The sequence below is a fragment of the Typopeltis vanoorti genome, chromosome 23 (genome assembly GCF_054136105.1).
Source record: "Typopeltis vanoorti isolate ZY-2024b chromosome 23, IOZ_Tvanoo_1.0, whole genome shotgun sequence".
NCBI classification, from domain to species: Eukaryota; Metazoa; Arthropoda; class Arachnida; order Uropygi; family Thelyphonidae; genus Typopeltis; species Typopeltis vanoorti.
Genome location: NC_143571.1, coordinates 48,431,571 through 48,453,037, shown reverse-complemented (window position 1 = coordinate 48,453,037; position 21,467 = coordinate 48,431,571). Strand labels below are relative to the sequence as shown.

At 36.5% G+C, this 21,467-nt stretch overlaps 1 protein-coding gene across 1 annotated transcript in view; it reads left to right on the top strand.

Annotated features, from left to right (window-relative positions):
* The window catches only part of Cdc16 (cell division cycle protein 16), a 141,420-nt gene that overhangs the window by 45,222 nt on the left and 74,731 nt on the right, over positions 1-21,467 (top strand). The window contains exons 4-5 of the mRNA XM_090412526.1: positions 7,613-7,651; positions 15,062-15,184. Of these exons, the coding sequence (XP_090268652.1) occupies positions 7,613-7,651; positions 15,062-15,184 (162 nt within the window). The remainder of the gene's footprint in view (positions 1-7,612; positions 7,652-15,061; positions 15,185-21,467) is intronic.

Below are 21,467 nucleotides of genomic sequence, written 5' to 3'. Positions count from 1 at the left end.
GAGTTTCTTAGAGCTGAGGCTGATTCCATAAATAGTCTTTCAAATTTGTATTTGCTACAGTGTATTACTGTAGCTTTCTTCCACCGTATTCTGTGGTGTATATCAAGATCATGGTCTGCAAGACCAGAATGACTGTACTTGTGAAAACAGATGTAGTCCTTGTGTCCAGAAATTCTGATATTTGCTGTCCTGCCTGTTTGGCCAAAGTAAGACAGTTTACAGCTGCAAGGGACCTGGTATACACCAGGTAGATCTAGGGGAAGTGGTTGGTCTTTAGTGGAGCAGATAAGGGATGCCAATTTTCTGTATGGTCTGTAACAGGAAGTCGAGTCATATTTTTATAAGATTTTGGTAATTTTTTCAGAGGTGCCTTGGATGTAGGGAATGGTAATGGATTTAGAGTAATCCTTGTTGTGGAAGGGAAGAGGGGGGGGGTTGTGGTTTGTAGGTTTCAATATTTTTGGATTTTTTTTGGGGGTAGCCATTGGCTGAGAAAGTGTTGAGGATGTGATTTAGTTCAGTGTTTAAGGCCATGTTGTTAGAAGAACAGATTAGTTTAGCCCTGTTGTATAGTGTTTTCACCACTCCATATTGTTATGGGGAGGGGGAATTGTTGGTGAATGTACCTGCCTGTATGGGTGGGTTTTCTATAAACTGAGAAAACCAAGGTTCCATCAGGCTGGCAGGTGACTAGTGTGTCTAGGAAAGAGAGGCTGTTGTTTTCCTCTTTTTTTTGAGGCTTTTTCTTCAAAGGTCTCCACAAAGAAATTGGCTAAGGGTGGTGAACCCATGGCTGTCCCCTGTATTTGTTTGTAGAATTTTCCCTGCCAAACGAAATAGCCTGAGTTCATTGTGAACTGAAATAGGGCTGAGATATTGGGAGAAAATTTAGCTTGGATTAGCTCTAAAGTTTCCTTGAGTGGGACATTTGTGAATAAGGAGGAGACGTCAAAGCTGACCATTATGTCAGTATGTTGGAGGGTAAGGTTATCTATGCTGGCTTTGAAGTGGGCTGAGTTTTTTATGTGTGATGGTATGTCGCCAGTATAGTGTGTGAGCGCTTTGGCCAAATGTTTAGCTAATTTGTATGTGGGGGAATCAGTGTCATCCACTATGGGATGTAATGGCACATTTTCTTTATGTATTTTTGGGAGTCCATAAATACGGGTGTGTGGGGGGTAGAGTTAAACGGCTTTAATCTGTTGGTAATTTCTACAGGCCAAGAAGTGACTTTCTTAAGGAGCCTGTGAAGTTTTCTGATTTGTGAGTTGGTGGGCTTGTATTCGATAGGGAGGTAAGTAGCCCAATCTAATAGAAGAGCATTAAGCTTACCTGTGTAGTCCTTTTGGTTAAGTACTACAATTGCATTTCCCTTATCTGCTTTGGTGATAACTATTTCTTTATTATTCCTCATATCCTGCAGAGCTTTATATTCCTTGTTGGATATGTTGGTTTTTGGTGGTCTTGCTTTGTAGAGGACATAAGCTACATCCAGTCTTACACTGTTGGCGATTTGATTTGGAAGGTGGCGGATTCCGCATTCGATCTGGATCATAATATCCTCACTAGGTATTTTTCTGGGAGCAATGGCGAAGTTGTGGCCACGTGAAAGCGTGTTGAGTGCTTCAGAGTGACTGAAAAAAGGTTGATTACTGTGTTGGTAGGAAGTTTTGGATTGACGGTAGAGTTCATTTTAATTTTTCGAATTTTTTCATCTGTCGACCTTGTATTTTTTCAAATTCTTTGTCTTCAGTGGTACACGAGACGTCATGTAAAATTGACCAAAGCTCATGATTTAAAGTGCACGAAAGCTCTTCTTCAAAAGCATGAATAGCTTTGTTAATGTCCACTAAGAGAAACCATGTGGCGGCGATTTGTTCCCGAACCAACGTGTAGCTGGCTGGTTATTTTGTAGTGCCTACGTGCACATGCCTTTTTTTTTTTTTTTTGTAAGTTCCTTTTGAAGATGGCAATGTGACATTGCCGAAATATCAGAAATATTTATTAAAGTGTAATTTAATTTATATTCGTATCTACATTGTCAATTCCTTAAGTGATTTAGTAATTAACATCACTACTCCTAATAATTCTACCTAACTTTGCATCATCGGCAAGCATTTGAAGATCTGCAAGAAATATCATTAACCCTTAATGGGATAGTTAGTATAATGCATCAAGATAGGGGTGGGACAAATGGATCTCTACATTTCATGTATACTAATGCCAGGAGTATTAGGAACAAGAAGGAAGAATTTTTGGCCTTGGTTGGCTCTTCCTAGCCACAGGTTATTGGCATTAGTGAAAGATGACTGACAGACGATGTTATAGTTAGTGGGATAGAATGTGTAGGGTATAGTGTGTTCAGGAGGGACAGAGAGAATAAAATGAGGGAGGAGAGTTATTGATGATAGCTGATGAACTGCAGCCAAGGAGATTAGAAGTTGTATTGCAGGATAGTAAAAAGAGGTCATTTGAGGCTATTTGGTGTGAGATTGTGATCAGCAGAACAAAATATACAGTTGGGTGCTGCTATAGACCAGGTGACGGAATAGATGGTGGAGATAGTATGCATAAACAAATTGATGAAATGAGTGGAAGGAGGGTAATTATTATGGGGGATTTCAACTATGGTAACATTGATTGGAAGGAGGAGAGGACGCATGTGAGGAAGGAACTGGATTTTATTCATTTATTAAGGGATAACTATCTGAGGCAGCATGTAATGGAAAATACAAGGGGTTCGAGAGTGCTTGACCTAGTAATAGCATCTGAGAATTTGACTGTAATGAATATGACAATGTTGCCACCTATTGGTGAGAGTGATCATAAGGTCTTGAAATATATGAAATTTTCGATTAAGACAGAGTACATGTGGAATTACCATGCTACAAGTATGACAAGCTTAGGAGATTTCTTGGTAGTGCATTAGAAGTGGTCAAGGAACATTTGCAGGAAGTTATGGCTGACTCTATACCTAGAGTCTGAATAGTAAATCAAGTAGGGGCTAAATGGATGAATAACACCATTAAGTTTGAGTTGCAAAAAAAGAAACGACTGTGGAGGGAATTTAAGGAGAAAGGTGACCTGCAGGCACACGAACGGTATAAAGCGCAGGCCAGAAGGGTAACAAGTGTGGTAAGAAAACCAAAAGCAGATTATGAGAGGAAATTAGCCATGCAAGCTAAAGAGAATCTGAAACAGTTCTTTCAGTATGCTGCAAGTAAAAGAAAAACTGTACACGGCAGAATGATTTTAAGGAATGCCAGTGGTAGGGAGGTCACTGAATCAGTCGATATAGTGGAATTACTGATTGATTCCTGGATGATATATCACCTGGATGATATACACTTTGCAAGAGTATATCATCCAGGTGGTGACATTGAAGGAATGTCACAATTCCCATATAAACCATTAGTTTATATTGGAATTGTGGTGAATGAAGTAGAGGTGAACAGTCTATTACAGAACCTTAATGTGAATATATCTGTGGGATTGGATGGTATATCAGCATGGATCTTACGCAAAGCGGCTAAAGAATTATCAGTACCCTTGACCGTATTGTTTAATCTGAGTCCCAGGTCTGGTTTAGTCCCAAAGGGGTGGAAAGAGGGGAAAATGGTTCCACTGCATAAAGGAGGATCCAAGACTACTGTTGCAAATTACCAACCGATCAGCATATCAGGAGTCATTGTCAAGGTCTTGGAGAAAGTAGTCAAGGGAAAAATACAGGAATGGATTGATGAAAATGAGATGCTGTATGGGGGACAGCATTGTTTTGTGAAGGGTAGATCATGCCTCGGTAACTTGCTCAGGTTTTATAACACAGTGACGGCTGAACTGGATAAGGGTAATGGGTTTACAGTGATACTGCTGGTCCTGGCTGAGGCCTTTGACAGGATACCACATGGAATTCTAATCTGTAAACTGCAACATATGGGAATGGATATAGGATTGGTGAGATGGATAGAAGGGTGGTTGATGGAGAGATATCAGAGGGTAGTTTACTCAGGAGTAGAGTCCAAAAGACGGCCTGTGACTAGGGGTGAGCTGCAGGGCTCTGTTCTTGGACCACTGCTGTATATAGGGAAGGATCTGAGAGGAACGGTTCATTTGTTCGCTGATGGATGCAAAGTTGGGTAAGGCAATAGTGAATGCAGAAGATATCAAAATTTTGCAGGATGATTTGGATAGATTGGAAGTCTGGGCTAAGGAGAATGGATGTCAATTTAATGTGGCAAAATATAAGGTTGTGCATTTTGGGGTGAAAGATTAGCAGCAGCATATCACATTGGTGGAACTGTACTCCAGGAGATTGATGAGGCCAGGGACTTGGGAGTGTTGGTGGATAGGAAGTTGAAGTTTAGGGGGCACATTTCAAAAGTTGCTAAATCAGCTCATCACTTGGATGCTGAAGAATACTTTGATGAGCAGAGACTAGCAAGTTATTGTTCCTCCGTATCAAGCCTTGATAAGACCCCATCTCGACTACTGTGCCGAGATTTGGTCACTTAGGTTTCTTCTTGATGGGGAAGAGATTGAGAGGATCTAGAGGCAAGTGACCAAGATGATAGCAGGTCTATGGAATGAACCGTATGAGAACAGGTTGAAGATTTTTGTGGGTTGCAGAAATTGGTTGATAGGCAGAAAAGGGGAGATATGATTGAGACAGTCAAATTGCTGAAGGGTTTCTATAGGATTAATTCAGATTATATTTTTGAGAACAGGACTGGTGGTGGGAGGACCTGGGGACATCTATGGAAGCTGGGCAATAGTGGTTAGTAAGGGTGTTAGAGCTAGGTTTTTACTTTTAGAGTGGTGAATGAGTGGAATAAGCTGCCAGAGTCTGTTGTGGGTGCTATGACAGTGAATAAGTTCAAGGCAAAGTATGATAGATACTGTGTGAATGTCAAATAGTTGCGATGGACATGATGTTTAGGGCCTCCCTCGACAAGTCTAAGGACTCCTTGGAGTTCCCCTTAATAATAACCCAATCCAAGTAACCAATATACTATCCATTTCTGTCTTCTACAGCTTATACATCAACTTATCGAATGCATTTGCAAAATCCAAGAATATCACTGTATATGATTCTCATTCTCCCTTATCCAACACGCTCGTTACCCCATCATAAAATGCGAGTAAATTGCTAAAACAGGACCTTCCCTTTACAAATCCATGCTGACCATCATAAAGAATGCTATGTCCATCAATCCAATCTTGTATTCTGTTCATAACCAATCTCTCCAACATCTTAACCACAACTTTAGTTATACAAACTGGTCTATAATTGGAAACTTCTGTCCTAGAACTTGTGGAATAGTACTATTTTGTCTTCTTTCCATTGCAAGACTTTCATTAAATAACCAGATCGAGGGCACAGCCAACTGTTTGTGCACATTCCTTAAGAATATGTGGTGATGTGTCACCGATTCCCACAGCCTTTTTTAACATCTTACCCAATCAGCACCTGATACACCTCTGATTCTTTCACTTCCAATTCTCCTAACACTTGTCTCCCTTCTATATATCATTTACACTAGTATGATATACACTGATAAAATGATCGTTCAATAACTACACTATATCCTTTGCAACTGTTATTCTGCTGCCAGTGACTATCCATCAATGCCAACCTGCCATAATTATTCTTTCTCTTGCTTGCCATATAGTGGAAAAATTCCCTTAAGTTAACTTGGGCTGTTCAGCCAATCTCCTCTCATAATGCACCTTCCTAGTCTGCACTTAATACTCCTCATGGATCCGATCACCACAAACTGTCTTGTACCTCCTCCATAGCATTTTCTTTTCCAACACAGCTTGCTTGATTTCACTGTTCGTCCATTTTACTCCTACTCTATTTACTCACTTAACCCTTGCTATGCATTTGTACATTGCTTGTGTCAGATATTGCATTGTGAATTTCCATGCACTATCAACATCTTTTCTGCTCAGCTCATCTACCCAACGTACTGATGCTAACTGACTACAGAGCTTCCTATAATCACTCGCTTTATACTTCCACATATATCCATTTTTGGCAGTAACCTTTCTTGTTTCACCACTTCCCAAACAAGTACCCTCATGATTACTCTCATTCACTGGCAGCAGTGTTACCTCATTACCAACTACATTTTGTGAAGTTATCACCAAATCCAAAACATTAAAGCCTCTAGTTGCTTCAGTCACATGCTGCTTAAGATATTTATCACTCAAAAATTCAACAACCTCACTCTCCTTGTTCCTATACACTATCTCCTCCTTCCATTCTATATTCCTGTAATCAAAGTCTTCCATCAGGATCACCTTCTTTTTACATGCCCAATCAATTTGCCTAAACATTTCACAATCAGTATTCTCTACATTCCCTTATCTGTAACAGCATCCTATCAGATATATTAGCTTGCTAATTTCAACTTCACACCACACAGATTCAAAATTTGTGCATGCACTATCAACTTCCACACTTTGTGAACACAATTTCTCTGCAATCATTAACAGCACCCCCTCCCCTTTCACATTTCTATCCTTCTGGAAAACCAAGTTTCACTTATTCCAATTGTCTTTGGGCATACTGGCTCAATCAATGCATCAAACTCAGCTCTCGCATTTCGAATACCACATCTCCTCCTTAAATTTGTGTACAAACATAGCAATCCCTGTTTCTCTGAAACAGCAGTGTTACCACCAACATTCTCTATTCAGTCTGATTAGTCCTATTTCCCTGATCCTGACTCTGATTTCCATTCTTACCTGTCTCATCCTCACCTTTATGCATTCCATCACCCTGTGCTGCTGCAACCACATCTTCAACCTCATATCCATTTTCCTCCTGTCATACAGTCCATTTAGTTGTACTATCCTACTTTGGTGTTGAGCATTTGGAAACGCTATTGTTTTCTGATCATTTACTACATTAACTTCTTGACTCTGTGCTTTCTCAGAAAACAACAGTGTTGCCAAATGCTCAACAAACCCATTCAAATGCAATCCATCAACTTTAAACCATTCTAACCTTCAAATTTTTTCCATAGATTCACAAATTGAACTCCCTTTGCCTCACACATCTCAGCCATCTTTACTATTCATTATCTGTGCTCTCCTTCTTAATTTGCTATTGTCATATCTGGGCAACATGCTGATGACTTTTCCAATAACATCATTATTCTGTACCTGCCACAATAACTTCCTCAAGTCTCTATTGACATTCTTTTTTTCTCCAACTAAATCATTTGTGCCCATGACTACCAACAAGTTTGATGCCCAGTCCTTCATTTTCTGTAATGCATCAGTTATTTGTTTCATGCATCTGTCAATGATCTCAATACAGAAGTTGAAACTGAGGAATAAAATTTATTATTCCTAGTTTATTATGATTTACTACTTGAAGAGGTAATTTATCTTAATTTTTTACTGTTGATGAAAGAATAATAATAAGAAACCTTACTTTTTTGCTATTTCTGTATGATTCTTTTCCTTTGTGGTCTTTGTCGTAAAAAACATTAATTGTGTTTTATGACATAGCAGTTGGAGTAACAAAATGAAAAACCATTATGAATATTCTTCTGCTTCAAGAGGAATTCAGGTACTATAAAGTTTTAATCTTTATTTGCAGACTGACCTGCCATGTCAGTTTTTGGCTGCAAAGTGTCATGTAAGTATTTATTTTCTTTTATATTAATATGAACCATTTAAAGGTTCCATTATTCTTTAATAAATGGATATCTCTAAATGTATTTGGTGAAAACACTAACTTTCATCCCCACCCCCATGAAAAGAAATATAATCTATTTTTAAGCGAGTTTCTGAAAATGCATAAATTGCTTTTGTCCATTCAATGGGAGTTCAATTGCTTTTGTCCTGCAGTATGCAATTCCTAGACTCTGGCTGGCAGAATGATATTGAATTTGATATTTGAAATTCTTGCATAACTTGTCAAAACATTCCAGTTTTAATCTTATTCAAACCATCTGCAAGGGCACAAAGGATAAAAATTACATTTGTCATGATGACAGGAATCTTTATATGTTTATTTTTTATTTTTTATTTTTTTTTTTTTTTTCATTCAAAGGTGATTTAGCCAATCTCATGTTGAGGTTCTAGGGTTTACTCCTGGAAACTTGGCATATTGTTACAGGCAAAAATACCATTAGTGGACAGCAGATGGCACAGTGTGTAGATAGTGGCATTGTGTGTCTGTGTGTGTGTGTGTGTGCGTGCGCGTGTGTGTGTGCGCGTGTGTGTGTGCGTGTGTGTGTGCGTGTGTGTGTGTGTGTGTGTGTGTGTGTGTGTGTGTGTGTGTGTGTGTGTGTGTGTGTGTGTGTGTGTGTGTGTGTGTGTGTGTGTGTGTGAGAGAGAGAGAGAGAGAGAGAGATATATTGATTAGTGTGGCATACCCTCCTACAATGAATTCTTGAAGGTGTCACAGAAAGATAATAAAAATAATTTGAAATGATTATTTATTCCCTGCTTGCTTAATGGAATTCAATGAAATTTGGTAAGATCACGATTAAATTTTTAAATTTAATTTAAAACCATTTTAATGGCAAAAATTATCTCTGGAGTACATTATACCATAAACTGCTCTTTAGGTTAAATTAGAAAAATGAATGATATCATTATGCATTATGGTATCATTTTGTGTACAACATGGCAGTTGTACACAAAATGTGTCCTGCCAGCAAAAGACTGTATTAGCAGGTCTCCAGAAATCCAATCCAACAATGTTGGATTGGATTTCTGGAGGATTTAGGGACAGGTGGCGAGTTCATTTTCAGCCTTGTTCCAAATGCATTATTTTTTATATATATATATATATATATATATTTTATTTATTTTTTTTTTCCTAAACATTTTATTCACTGTTAAGTTATTAACCACGGGCAGCTTCCAACAAATTTATTAAAGGAATTTTATTTCCAAACAGTTGTAAATAAAACTTCTGGATCCAAAATCCTTAATTCTAACACTGCATCATTCCATTTTAAAGAAATGCAAAAACAGTTGCAATTGCCAGTTTTCTCTAAAAATTCATAACATAAACCAATCATCTTCACTTTCTTCTTTAAGGTTTAGTACTTTATTCTTCTTGGTATATTAAAAACTAAGTAAAAACAGTCATTATAAACTCATAAACATTATAAACTTAAAGGCAGGTTGCTCCCTTCAAGTGAAAAAGGCCTAGTTCGATTCTCATTGTGATGAGAGGAATCTTTATATGGGTTTTTTTTCAATTCAGGGTGTGTTAGCAAATCTCATACAGAAGTAGCATCATTTTTTTTCCCACAAACTTAGATTTTTCATCCTGCATGCACACGTATTGGCCATTAGACACATGCAGTTACAGACAAAAATATTTTTTGTCTGTAAACAGCATGTGTTATAATGAGCAGTAGATGCTGTTGTGTGTAATTGGTGGAGACACAGTTGTGGAGTAGGGTGTCCTCCCTTGATGAGTCCTTGGAGGCATCACGTAATAATAATAAATGGATCCGTTTTTTGATTATTTCTCTGAATTTTTGTTATTTATTATTTTTTCTCCTCCTCTCCCCTTCCAGCAGTTTGTTTAGGAAGGATTACTGATACTTTACCTTCATTCATTTACACACAGTTTGAAAATTGCAGTAGTTTACATCGATAGTTGACTTTTTTTTTCTTGCTACTTTTTTAAATGACTTTCAGTAATACCATATGTACATAAGATGCATATATATAATGAACTGTTGCCATTTGTAATTTAACTTGCATGTGAGCAGTTACTAAAAGTGTTCCATGATATAATGCCATTCCAATAAAGGTAGTCTTGGTTCTCTAAAATCAATATTCTGTATAGGTTATTTCATCTGTAAACAAAATACTGACATAATAAAAATTAACTAACACTGGGTTTATAGGTTGTAATAATTATTTAATAAAACCTACTAGTTTTACCACTTTGGCTAGTGGCTTCATCTGAGAACCAGACATTATGGAGGAAGGATGGATCTTCATAGACATTGGCCAGTACAGTATTCCTGCCATGCAGCATAATCTGTTGCTGTTAAACACCGACCAACCTGAATGACGTACAAAAAGGCACCCAGCTTTTTAAGAATTCTGTATAGTGACTGCCTTGGTATCCCAAGTTTTATCACTGTTTGGCATTGACTACATTTCACAGACTGTAACACTTACTCCAGCACATGCCTGTGATTCTCATTTGTGTTAACAGTTCATGGTCTCTCTGAATGCCCTTTATGTTGTGGCAGAATACTCCCAGTACATCAGAACCTCTCGATTAAGGCAATGATGACACTATTACTTTGGACACACGTATGGAAATGACGAACAAACTGCTCACAAACATGTTATAGGCTTGGACCATTTGCTCTACTAACTCCATTTGAACGAAAATAATGCTCAACAATAAACATCTTTAATTAAAATTATAATAATATAAAATTCTAATGTTTTTCGTGAGTTAATTCCGTTATTATAATTTTAATTAATATGTCTACTCACGGTATTTCCTTACTGAAACAAATAAACATCTTTCTTCCTATTGCAACGTCAACATTATTGTTGCAACTAAATGTAATGGCATAGACTCTAGATGTGCTCTTCATGTGCATGCAGTTGAACAGCATATTTGATACCACGTGTACTGAAGGGGGTGTCAGAGTTCGGTACTGTTATTGCCATTTGGCACGTTGTTCACAGTCTTTTTTTAAAATGTTCTATTGGTTCTCGATATCTACCAATGAATTAGTTCTACCATAAAATAGGAAAAAGAAAGGTCTAGTATGCCTTTCAGTATGCCTGCTATATGACAACTGGATGGATCCCCCTCTTGTGCATAGTCTACCATAGATCCCTACTCACCTCACTCTCTCTCCCCACACACAAATAAACAGCAGATGACCTATATGTATATATATATATACCACTTTACATCACCCATTGCCCATAGACTTGAAACTTCCAAAGCTTTATTCTCCAGGACAAGGTTAATTTTGTTATTGGCACCAGCACTGCATCTGGAACAGCAAGCTTTGCTTACATCATTCTAACAAAACAGATACAGTAAGAACAAAAAGAAAACAAAAAACTCTGACAAACCTTAAATCCCAGTGAGGACAGAGTGTATAAAGTACTCTTGACAGGCAGTTCTATGGATGGATAAATTGGAAGTGTGAAATATCATCAGTGCTTGGGAATTTATGAATGAATATTTATTAGCAGCAATAGCAAGTTGTATACTATGAGTGAAGAGAACACAATTTGACATAAAGTCGATAAGAAACAGTATCAAACGGGAACTACAAGTAAAAAAGAGGTTATAGAAGAGATATAAGGAGAGGGGGTAGGGAGTAGATGTATGAAGAATATAGGACTCAGGCCAGGAGAGTGACACTAGTATGGTAAGGAAGGCAAAACTGGAATATGAAAAGATATTGGAAAAATTATTGAGGGATCATTTACAGTGGTGGGCAGGTGAGAGTAATCTTATCTGAGAGAATCAGCATGGGTTTATTAAGGGGCACTCTTGTTTTAGTAATATGTTTGCCTTTTATAATAAAGTGACAAGAGCAGTTGATGAGGGATAGGCATCTTCTGCCATTTTTTTGGATTTTACGAAGGCATTTGACAAGGTACCATGTGATAAGCTGAGTTGCATCAAATGGGTTTTATCAGATTAGTGAACTGGATTCAGGATTGGCTATTTGATAGATATCAGAGTTGTGTATGGGGGAGTGGTATCAAGGAAGCAGAAAGTTGAGTGGGATCCCACAGGACTCAATACTGGGACCTGTGTTAACTTTTATATCAATAACATTGTTAACAGATTGCAGGGGGATATTCAGTTGTTTGCAGATAATGTGAAGCTGGAAAGGGCTACTAGAAATAGTGCAGATGTAGTAGCCCTGCAAGAGGATTTGAATAAAATGGACAAATGGGCAAATGTGAATAGAGGTATAAGTTTAATTCAGCTAAATGTAGTCTTAAAGTTTGGGATACATTGATGGGAGGACACATACTCTGTTGGAGAAAGTGGGGGAGGCAAGGGATCTGAGGATGATGACTGATATAAACCTAAAATTCAGGGAACATATTGCAAAATTTGAAGATAACCCAGAGGATTTCTGCAATACTGAGAAGGATGCTGACCTGCAGATTTGTCATTCCATTGTATAAAGCCGTGATCAGACCACACTTGGACTACTGTGCTAAAATTTGTTCCACAGGATTTGAAGGGGGATAAATTAACTGTGGAAAGAGTGCAGAGGCAGATAACAAAGATGCTTTCAGGATTATGATGTTAGTTATGAGGATAGGCTGAGGGAATGTAGACTGCAGAGTTTGGTATATAGAAGGAGAGATGATATAATTGAGACTTTTAAACTGTTGAGAGGTAGTTACAGGGTTGACACTGGGGAGGTCTTTCATTTGGTGGAATAGGGGGATGGAGTGAGGATAATTGGCTATCCCTGGAAGTTGCGAGCAAGAGGGTAAGGAGTAGTTTCTTTCTAGGGCGGGTGGTTGAACTGTGGAATGCATTGCAGCCTGATAGTTGTGAGAGCATGAACAGTGAATGGGTTCAAGGAGTGGTATGATAGACCGTGTTTTCTAGGGTAGGCCTCCCACGATGAGTCTTGTAACTCCATGGAGGCCTGAATAATAATAATAATTTGATAATAATTAATTTCTAATAAATCTTCGTATACTGAGGAAGAAAGAACAACTGCCATAATTTTTTCTCCTTGTTCTCTTTCTCTCTTGAAATGCATTTACCACTATTGCTTTCTCTTTATATGTGTATATGTCCAGAAATACAAAAGAATACACAGTCCCACTTGAGTCCAAGCTGTTCGCTTCCATTACTGGTTTTAGTACTACATTTGAAAAAGAAAAAAGAAAAAAATTTAATAAAGTTATTCTTTGTAATGCAGTCAAGTTTTTATTATTATGATTCAGGCCTCCATGGAGTTACAAGACTCATCATGATAGGCCCACTCTAAAAAACACAGAATCTATTATACCACTCCTTGAACCTATTGACCTCTCATGCTCTCACCACTATCAGGCAATGCATTCCATGTTTCAACCACCCTCCATTTAAAGAAACCACTCCTTGCTTTTTGCTCAGAGCTTCAGGGATGTTAATTTGCTATGAGATAAGTAGAAGTTATCACATTTCTTCATTTCAAAGGCTTATACTAGTACTAAGATAAGTTTATTCAGTTATTTTCCTAATGTTAGTACAATGGTTTGACATCCCTTGTAACATCATAATATGTTTCTCAGATAGTGTTTGTCTGAATAGCACTTAAGATTTCAAAATTAACAATTCATAAGAATTTAAGCATTAATTTCTAATCTAAATAAATTTCATCTATAACTAAGCAGGACTTCAGTGACCAAAGAAAGATGAAGCAGAGGGTATTATCTCAGAATATCTGGTTTGTGACATAAAAGTACAAACAAAAGGAAAACATGTTGAAACAAAATTTATAATAGTATGTTTCTGTAAAATGCATACTTAATTCTTTTCTTAATTTTATTTATTAAGTTTTGTCATTTGGAATAAATATTTATTGGGATATCTGAGAGCCTCCATAGCTCAGTCAGTATAGACAAAGCCCTTTCATCAGAAAGACCTGGGTTCAATTACTATCTATGACATGAGAAACTTTTATCTGGTTTCTTTCGACTAAAGTGAGTTGGGTGGTTTCCGGTTTTTTGCCCCTCAGAAACAGGCAAACCAGCCCCGTGAACGCACGTGGATTTGCAGCCATGAATATTTATGACGGTATGTGGAAGAGACAGGGTCCTCACCATATATTGTTATGTCCATTAATCGGCCATGAGTCACACATGTTATCCAACCTCCTAGATAGAAAATTACACACAAATGAGAATGGGATCTGAAGATGTTTGGATACTCCACACTATTTGACAGGTAATAGATTGATTTGGAGGAAAATTGTAGATTAATGATGTACATTTTTCATGTAATTACTTTCATATCCTGTACACTACTTGAGGGTAAATGTCAGGAATTTGATGATGACATTCTTCTGTATGTTGTTTTCTGTTTACCTCTCCTATTTTCATAAATTTAGTCTTTTTATCACTGATTTCAAATTTTTTAGTAGTTTATATAATTAAAATTATTAAGGTATCTTGAAGATGGATAAATGTTATAAATGGTTAACATTGTCTGCATGAAGAACTAAATTTGTTCCCCTTATTTTGACATCAGGTAATCACATTTCTAATGAAATGCACATAGTTTATGTAACATGAGATTAATTGTCAACTTGCACAGAAAGTGTAAGTAATCAACTGTTCCCTCACTACCTGATTATAAACATTTTCAGTATTTTTAAAATGTGAATAGTAAGCCCTGTTATGTTCCATTATTTCTCAGAGATTTTTTTTCTCAATTCCCCCCCCCCTGAATTTCTCTAAATACTCAATTTTTGTTCTATGATGTAGAGGAAGAGCACAGATAATGAGAAATACTTGATTATTTTCTGCTTTAGATATAGGCCAGTCATCCTAACTGCATGTAAGTATAAAGGTATACGATTAAACAAAAGTATTCAGTTAGGATGACTGGCCTATATCTAAAGCAGAAAATAATCAAGTATTTCTCATTATCTGTGCTCTTTAGAAAAGAATTCCTCTACATCATTGTTTCTTCTTTCAACAAGACCAAAATGCAGAGAAGTTGGATGGTCCAATTTTTCATTTTGTAAATTCTCTCACATCACTGTATTTGAAACTATTTTCCATACGAAAAATTTAAATGTTAAATATTATAACTAATTCTTACTTTTTCTGAATGATTCATTTTATATTTCAATCATGATATGGTTTAATATGTCGACTGCCATAATATTGAAAATATTTGCAAAATTTACCTGTTGGAAGTATATTTATATTGGAAATGAACCACAATGTATCACATCTTTGCTTCCATTATGAGATAGTCTGTAATTCACTATATCTCATCCACTTTTATTAAATAACTGTAAAGATATTTATATATTTTAAAAGTTAAATATATTTCATATTTCAGTATGCCGGTAAAGAATATAAAGAAGCATTAGATATCATAGGAACTTTGGAAGACTATCATAATACAAAAAAAGAAGAATCAATGAAGGCAAAATCTCGGCAGGAGTTATCAGAAGTCAGAAATGTATGTGACCAAATCTTAATATATTTGTATATTATTATTGTATTTATTTAATTATTATTACGTTATCAGTTTTTATAATACTATATTTGCTATTATAATACCAGAAACTGATCATATACCATAGGGTCATATAGCAATAATGACAACTTGTTAATAGTTATCTTACATTGCATTCAGTATATATGTCTTAGTAATGTGTGAATTAGTAACTTTTTAAAGCACAACTAACTTGATTATATGAATAAATGATAGGTATTATGAAATGAATACCACCATTGGGTATCATTTTGTGATATTGTGGAAATATAGTTACAAAAAAAAACAACTCAATAATTTAGAAGCCTATTCATGGCATTTATGTATAGTAGCAGTTGAAATACTATAATACTATTTAAATTCTTTTTTAAACAGTCTTAAAAATGAAGTTATGGCAAAAGAAGGTTGGTAATGGAGAATTTGACGCTTTTCCATCGCTTCATGAATTGCTCGCATGTTCAAATGAACAAATTGATGATGATGTGAAAATTACTATCATGTAGCATTTAAAAAGCTTACAAATGAATCTAGAAAAGTATTTCCCTGAATTGGACATTAATATTGAGTGGATAAGATACCCTTTCAATAAAAACAAATTTATGCCAAAGGGTCTATCGTCAATAGAAGAAGAACAACTTTTAGAACTAGCTTCTGATGGTTTCCTAAAAAAATAAATACAGTGAGAATACGTTATCATCATTTTGGCTCCAAATACAGAATGAATTTCCTGAATTAACAGATAAAGCTCTAAGATTCATTTTTCTATTTCCAAGTTCATGTCTGTGCGAAGTTGGATTTTTGGCTTTTGTTGATATTAAGACGAAGAAGAGGAATCGCATTATAGATGTCAAACTGCATCTGAGATTGAAATTAACAACTATAGAACCAAATTTTGCTGAAATTTTATCTCACCATAAGCAATTTCACTCCTCTCATTGACGATAAATTATTTCAAGTAAGTAAAACTTTATAGTATCTTTATAAAGTTTGTTCTATCAAAAATAAAATAGATATCTGAAGTTTGAGAAACACTGGTCTCTGGAATGAACCTTACGAGAACAGGTTGGAGATTTATGGGTTACAGAAACTGGTTGATGGGTGGAAAAGGGGGTGATGTGAATCAGACATACACGAGATTATTTCAGAGGAAATTTTTCAGAACAGGTGGTGGGAGAACTAGGGGGCCATCCATGGAAGCTAAGGGTGTGGTTAGCAAGGATGTCAGAACCAGATTTTTTGATTGGAGAGTGGTGAATGAATGGAATGGGTTGCCAGAGTCTGTTGTGAGTGCCATGACTGTGAGTGAGTTCAAAGCAAAGTATGATAGATCATCATCATCATCATCAAATTCCTGCCATGTACCCTCAAGGGGTGTACAGGATATGACAGTACTACATGAAAAAATTACATCATTACTAACTTCCTATCTACAATTTTCCTCCAAATCAGTCTGTTACTTGTCAAGACTCCAACATTATCACATCTTATATTTCTATCGTCTAAGGAACTTTGTACCGTATCAATCCACCTATATCTTGGTCTTCCTCTGGGTCATTTTCCTGCCAACCTGGCAGAGAACACTTGTTTTGCTAATCTTTCCTCTCCCATTCTATTTAAGTGACCATACCATCTGAGATTAGCTCTGCTAACGCATTCCTGGATGCTGACAATGTCAAGTTCTTTCCTAATATCCTCATTTTTAATATGATATTGCCATTGATGCCATCTGTTCATGCCTCTAATCTTTCTCAGGACTCTCATATCTGCAGTCTCTAGTCTTTGGTCAAGTGTTTTACTTCTGACCCAGCTCTCAGATCCATAAGTTAAAATTGGTTTGAACACAGTCTTGTATACAGCTAATTTAGTGTTCCGACTAATTTCTTTCTTATTCCATATGAATTTATTCAATTGACTTCCCACGATACCAGCTTTGCTGATTCTGTTGTCTATTTCTATATTTAGTTTACCATCTTCAGTAAAAATTGTGCCTAAGTAGATGAAATGTTTTACTTGTTCCACAGGTTCTCCATTCACAACACAGTTGACATTTTCAATGATTCTGCCTATTTTCATTGTCTTTGTCTTTTTATTGCTGACCTTCATACCATATCTATTACAACAGCTATTCAAGTTAGTCAGAGAATCTTGCAGACTTGTAGCGGATTTATTTAGAAGTATAACATCATCCGCATAAAGCAAAGAGCTGACATTAACATCTCCAATTTTGATATCAGGTTTAATACCACATTCCTTCATAATGTGATCCATATAGATAATGAATAACAGAGAGGATAATGTACATCCTTGTCTCACACCAGATTTAACATTAAACCATCTTCCTGTACTTCCTTCAATTCTAACTGCTGACTCACAACTCAAATAAAGACTAAGTATTGCTTGATATAATGCCCCATTGACACCATATAACTGCAGCGTATTGAATAGCTTCTCTCTTGGCACCTTGTCATATGCCTTTTCCAAATCGACAAAACTTAAATACAGATCTTTGTTATATTCCAATGCTTTCTCGACTATTTGTCGTAAAGTGAAGATCTGATCCTGACAGTCTCTATTTGGCCTGAATCCAGCTTGTTCTTCACCAAGCTTTTCTTCCACAATTCTTCTCAACCGTTTCTCAAGTATACTTGCATAGATCTTGCCAGGAACACTCAGTAGGGAAATACCTCTGTAAATCTCACATTCAGTTTTATTTCCCTTTTTATATATGGGTACTATGAGAGCTCTACTCCAATCATCGGGAATTCGTCCCTCTGTCCAGGCTTTCTGAACTATGCAGTGCAGCCACTGTAAGACTCTTATACCACCATACTTCAGCATTTCTGGTCGAATATCATCTACTCCTGCTGCCTTTCCACATTTCAAGCCTTTGATGGCTTTTTCTACTTCAAGTATGGATATGTATTCCTGACTGCATGCCTGGTCAGTGTTTTTTATCACTATGTTGTCATCACTGCTTGTTTCCTTTAGCAGTTTTTCAAAGTAATTACTCCATACTTCAAGGATATCTTTTTCTCCTGTTTTCATTTCACCTTTATCATCTCTAATTCCTTTTACAGCACTCTTTCCTCCATTCCTAAGCTTCTTCAACAACCTCCAGAATATTTTGCCACCTTCTTGATATTTATTTTCTATATTCTTGCCAAAGTCCTCCCATGACTTTTGTTCAGCTAGTTTTACACACTGTTTAGCTTTCTTACATTTGTCTCTGTATTCTGTAAGAGTAAAAGCTGACTTATTTGCTAGGAACTTTTGATATGCTTTCTTCTTTTCCTTCACAGCCTCTTTAACTTCCTGTATCCACCAGGGAGTTCTGATTTTTTTATCCTTGCACACAACCTCACCACATGCCTCTCTGGCAGAATCAATCAATGTTTCCTTCAGAGTTCTCAAACTCTGAAAAAAATTCCCGTTCTCAAACTCTTTCATTTTCTTTTCAATAATATTTCTGTATTTTAGTCTACAGTTCACATCTGAGAGCTGCTCAACTTTTATTCGCTTTAAAACTCTCTTGCATGTTATTCTTTTCAATATGAAATTCAATTTTATCCTAGTATGATAGATACACTGTGCAAATATTGGATAATTCTTGACATGATATTTAGGGCCTCCCTCAATGAGTCTGACTCCTTGCAGTAGCCTATAATAATAATAATAATAATAATAATAATATGTGTTTAGATCATCATCATCAAATTCCTGCCATGTACCCACAAGAGGTGTACAGGATATGATAGTACTACATGAAAAAATTATATCATTACTAACTTCCTATCTACAATTTTCCTCCAAATCAGTCTGTTACTTGTCAAGACTGCAACATTATCAGATCTTATATTTCTATCGTCTAAGGCACTTTGTACCGTATCAATCCACCTATATCTTGGTCTTCCTCTGGGTCGTTTTCCTGCCAATCTGGCAGAGAACACTTGTTTTGCTAATCATTCCTCGCCTATTCTGTTTAGGTGACCATATCACCTGAGATTAGCTCTGCTAACGCATTCCTGGATGCTGACAATGTCAAGTTCTTTCTTAATATCCTCATTTTTAATATGATATTGTCATTGATGCCATCTGATCACGCCTATAATCTTTCTCAGGACTCTCATATCTGCGGTCTCTAGTCTTTGGTCAAATGTTCTACTTCTGACCCAGCTCAAATCCATAGGTTTAAACTGGTTTGAACAATGTCTTGTATACAGCTAATTTAGTGTTCCGACCAATTTCTCTCTTATTCTATATGAATTTATTCAGTTGACTTCCCACCATATCAGCTTTGCTGATTCTGTTGTCTATTTCTATATTTAATTTACTATCTTCAGTAAAAATCGTGCCTAAGTAGCTGAAATGTTTTACTTGTTCCATAGGTTCTCCATTCACAACACAGTGACATTTTCAATGATTCTGCCTATTTTCATTGTCTTTGTCTTTTTATTGCTGACCTTCATACCATATCTATTACAACAGCTATTCAATTTAGTTAGAGAATCTTGCGGACTTGTAGCGGATTTATTTAGAAGTATAACATCATCCGCATAAAGCAAAGAGCTAACATTAACATCTCCAATTTTGATATCATGTTTAATACCACTTTCCTTCATAATGTGATCCATATAGATAATGAATAACAGAGGGGATAATGTACATCCTTGTCTCACACCAGATTTAACATTAAACCATCTTCCTGTACTTCCTTCAATTCTAACTGCTGACTTACAACTCAAATAAAGACTAAGTATTGCTTGATATAATGCCCAACTGACACCATATAACTGCAGCGTATTGAATAGCTTCTCTCTTGGCACCTTATCATATGCCTTTTCCAAATCGACAAAATTTAAATACAGATCTTTGTTATATTCCCATGCTTTGTCGACTATTTGTCGTAAAGTGAAGATCTGATCCTGACAGCCTCTGTTTGGCCTGAATCCAGCTTGTTCTTCACCAAGCTTTTCTTCCACAATTCTTCTCAACCGTTTGTCAAGTATACTTGCATAGATCTTGCCAGGAACACTTAGTAGGGAAATACCTCTGTAATTCTCACATTCAGTTTTATTTCCCTTTTTATATATGGGTACTATGAGAGCTCTACTCCAATCATCGGTAATTCGTCCCTCTGTCCAGGCTTTCTGAACTATGCAGTGCAGCCACTGTAAGACTCTTATACCACGATACTTCAGCATTTCTGGTCGAATATCATCTACTCCAGCTGCCTTTCCACATTTCAAGGCTTTGATGGCTTTTTCTACTTCAAGTATGGATATGTATTCCTGCCTGCATGCCTGGTCAGTGTTTTTTACCACTGTGCTGTCATCACTGCTTGTTTCATTTAGCAGTTTTTCAAAGTAATTACTCCATACTTCAAGGATATCTTTTTCTCCCGTTTTCATGTCACCTTTATCATCTCTAATTCCTTTTACAGCACTCTTTCCTCCATTCCTAAGCTTCTTCAACAACCTCCAGAATATTTTGCCACCGTCTTGATATTTATTTTCTATATTCTTGCCAAAGTCCTCCCATGACTTTTGTTTAGCTACTTTTACACAGTGTTTAGCATTCTTGCATTTGTCTCTATATTCTCTAGGAGCACAAGCTGAGTTATTTGACAGGAACTTTTGATATGCTTTCTTCTTTTCCTTCACTGCCTCTTTAACTTCCTGTGTCCACCAGGGAGTTCTGATTTTTTTATCCTTGCAGACAACTTCACCACATGCCTCTCTGGCAGAATCAATCAGTGTTTTTTTCAAGGCTTGCCACTGAATCTCCAAGGTTTGATTCCTGTTCTCAAACTCTTTCATTTTTTCTTCAATAAGCTTTGTGTATTTTAGTCTACAGTTCACATCTGAGAGCTGCTCAACTTTTATTCGCTTTAAAACTTTCTTACATGTTATTCTTTTCAATATGAAATTCAATTTTATCCTGCTCAAGACTAAATAGTGATCACTTCCAATTTCAAATCCTCTGCACACTTTGGTGTCCTGCACCAGGGAGAAAACATCACTATCAACAATAACATAGTCAATGAGACTTTTCTTATTCCTAGCCTCCTCTCTCCATGTGAATTTGTGCACATTTTTATGTTGGAACATGGTGTTAGTAATAAACAGTCCATGTCCTGAGCAGAAATCCAACAGATATTTGCCATTATTATTAGCTTTGCTCTTTATCTCCAAATTTTCCCAAAATATTTTTGTATGTCTCACAATCATTTCCTACTCTGCTATTTAGA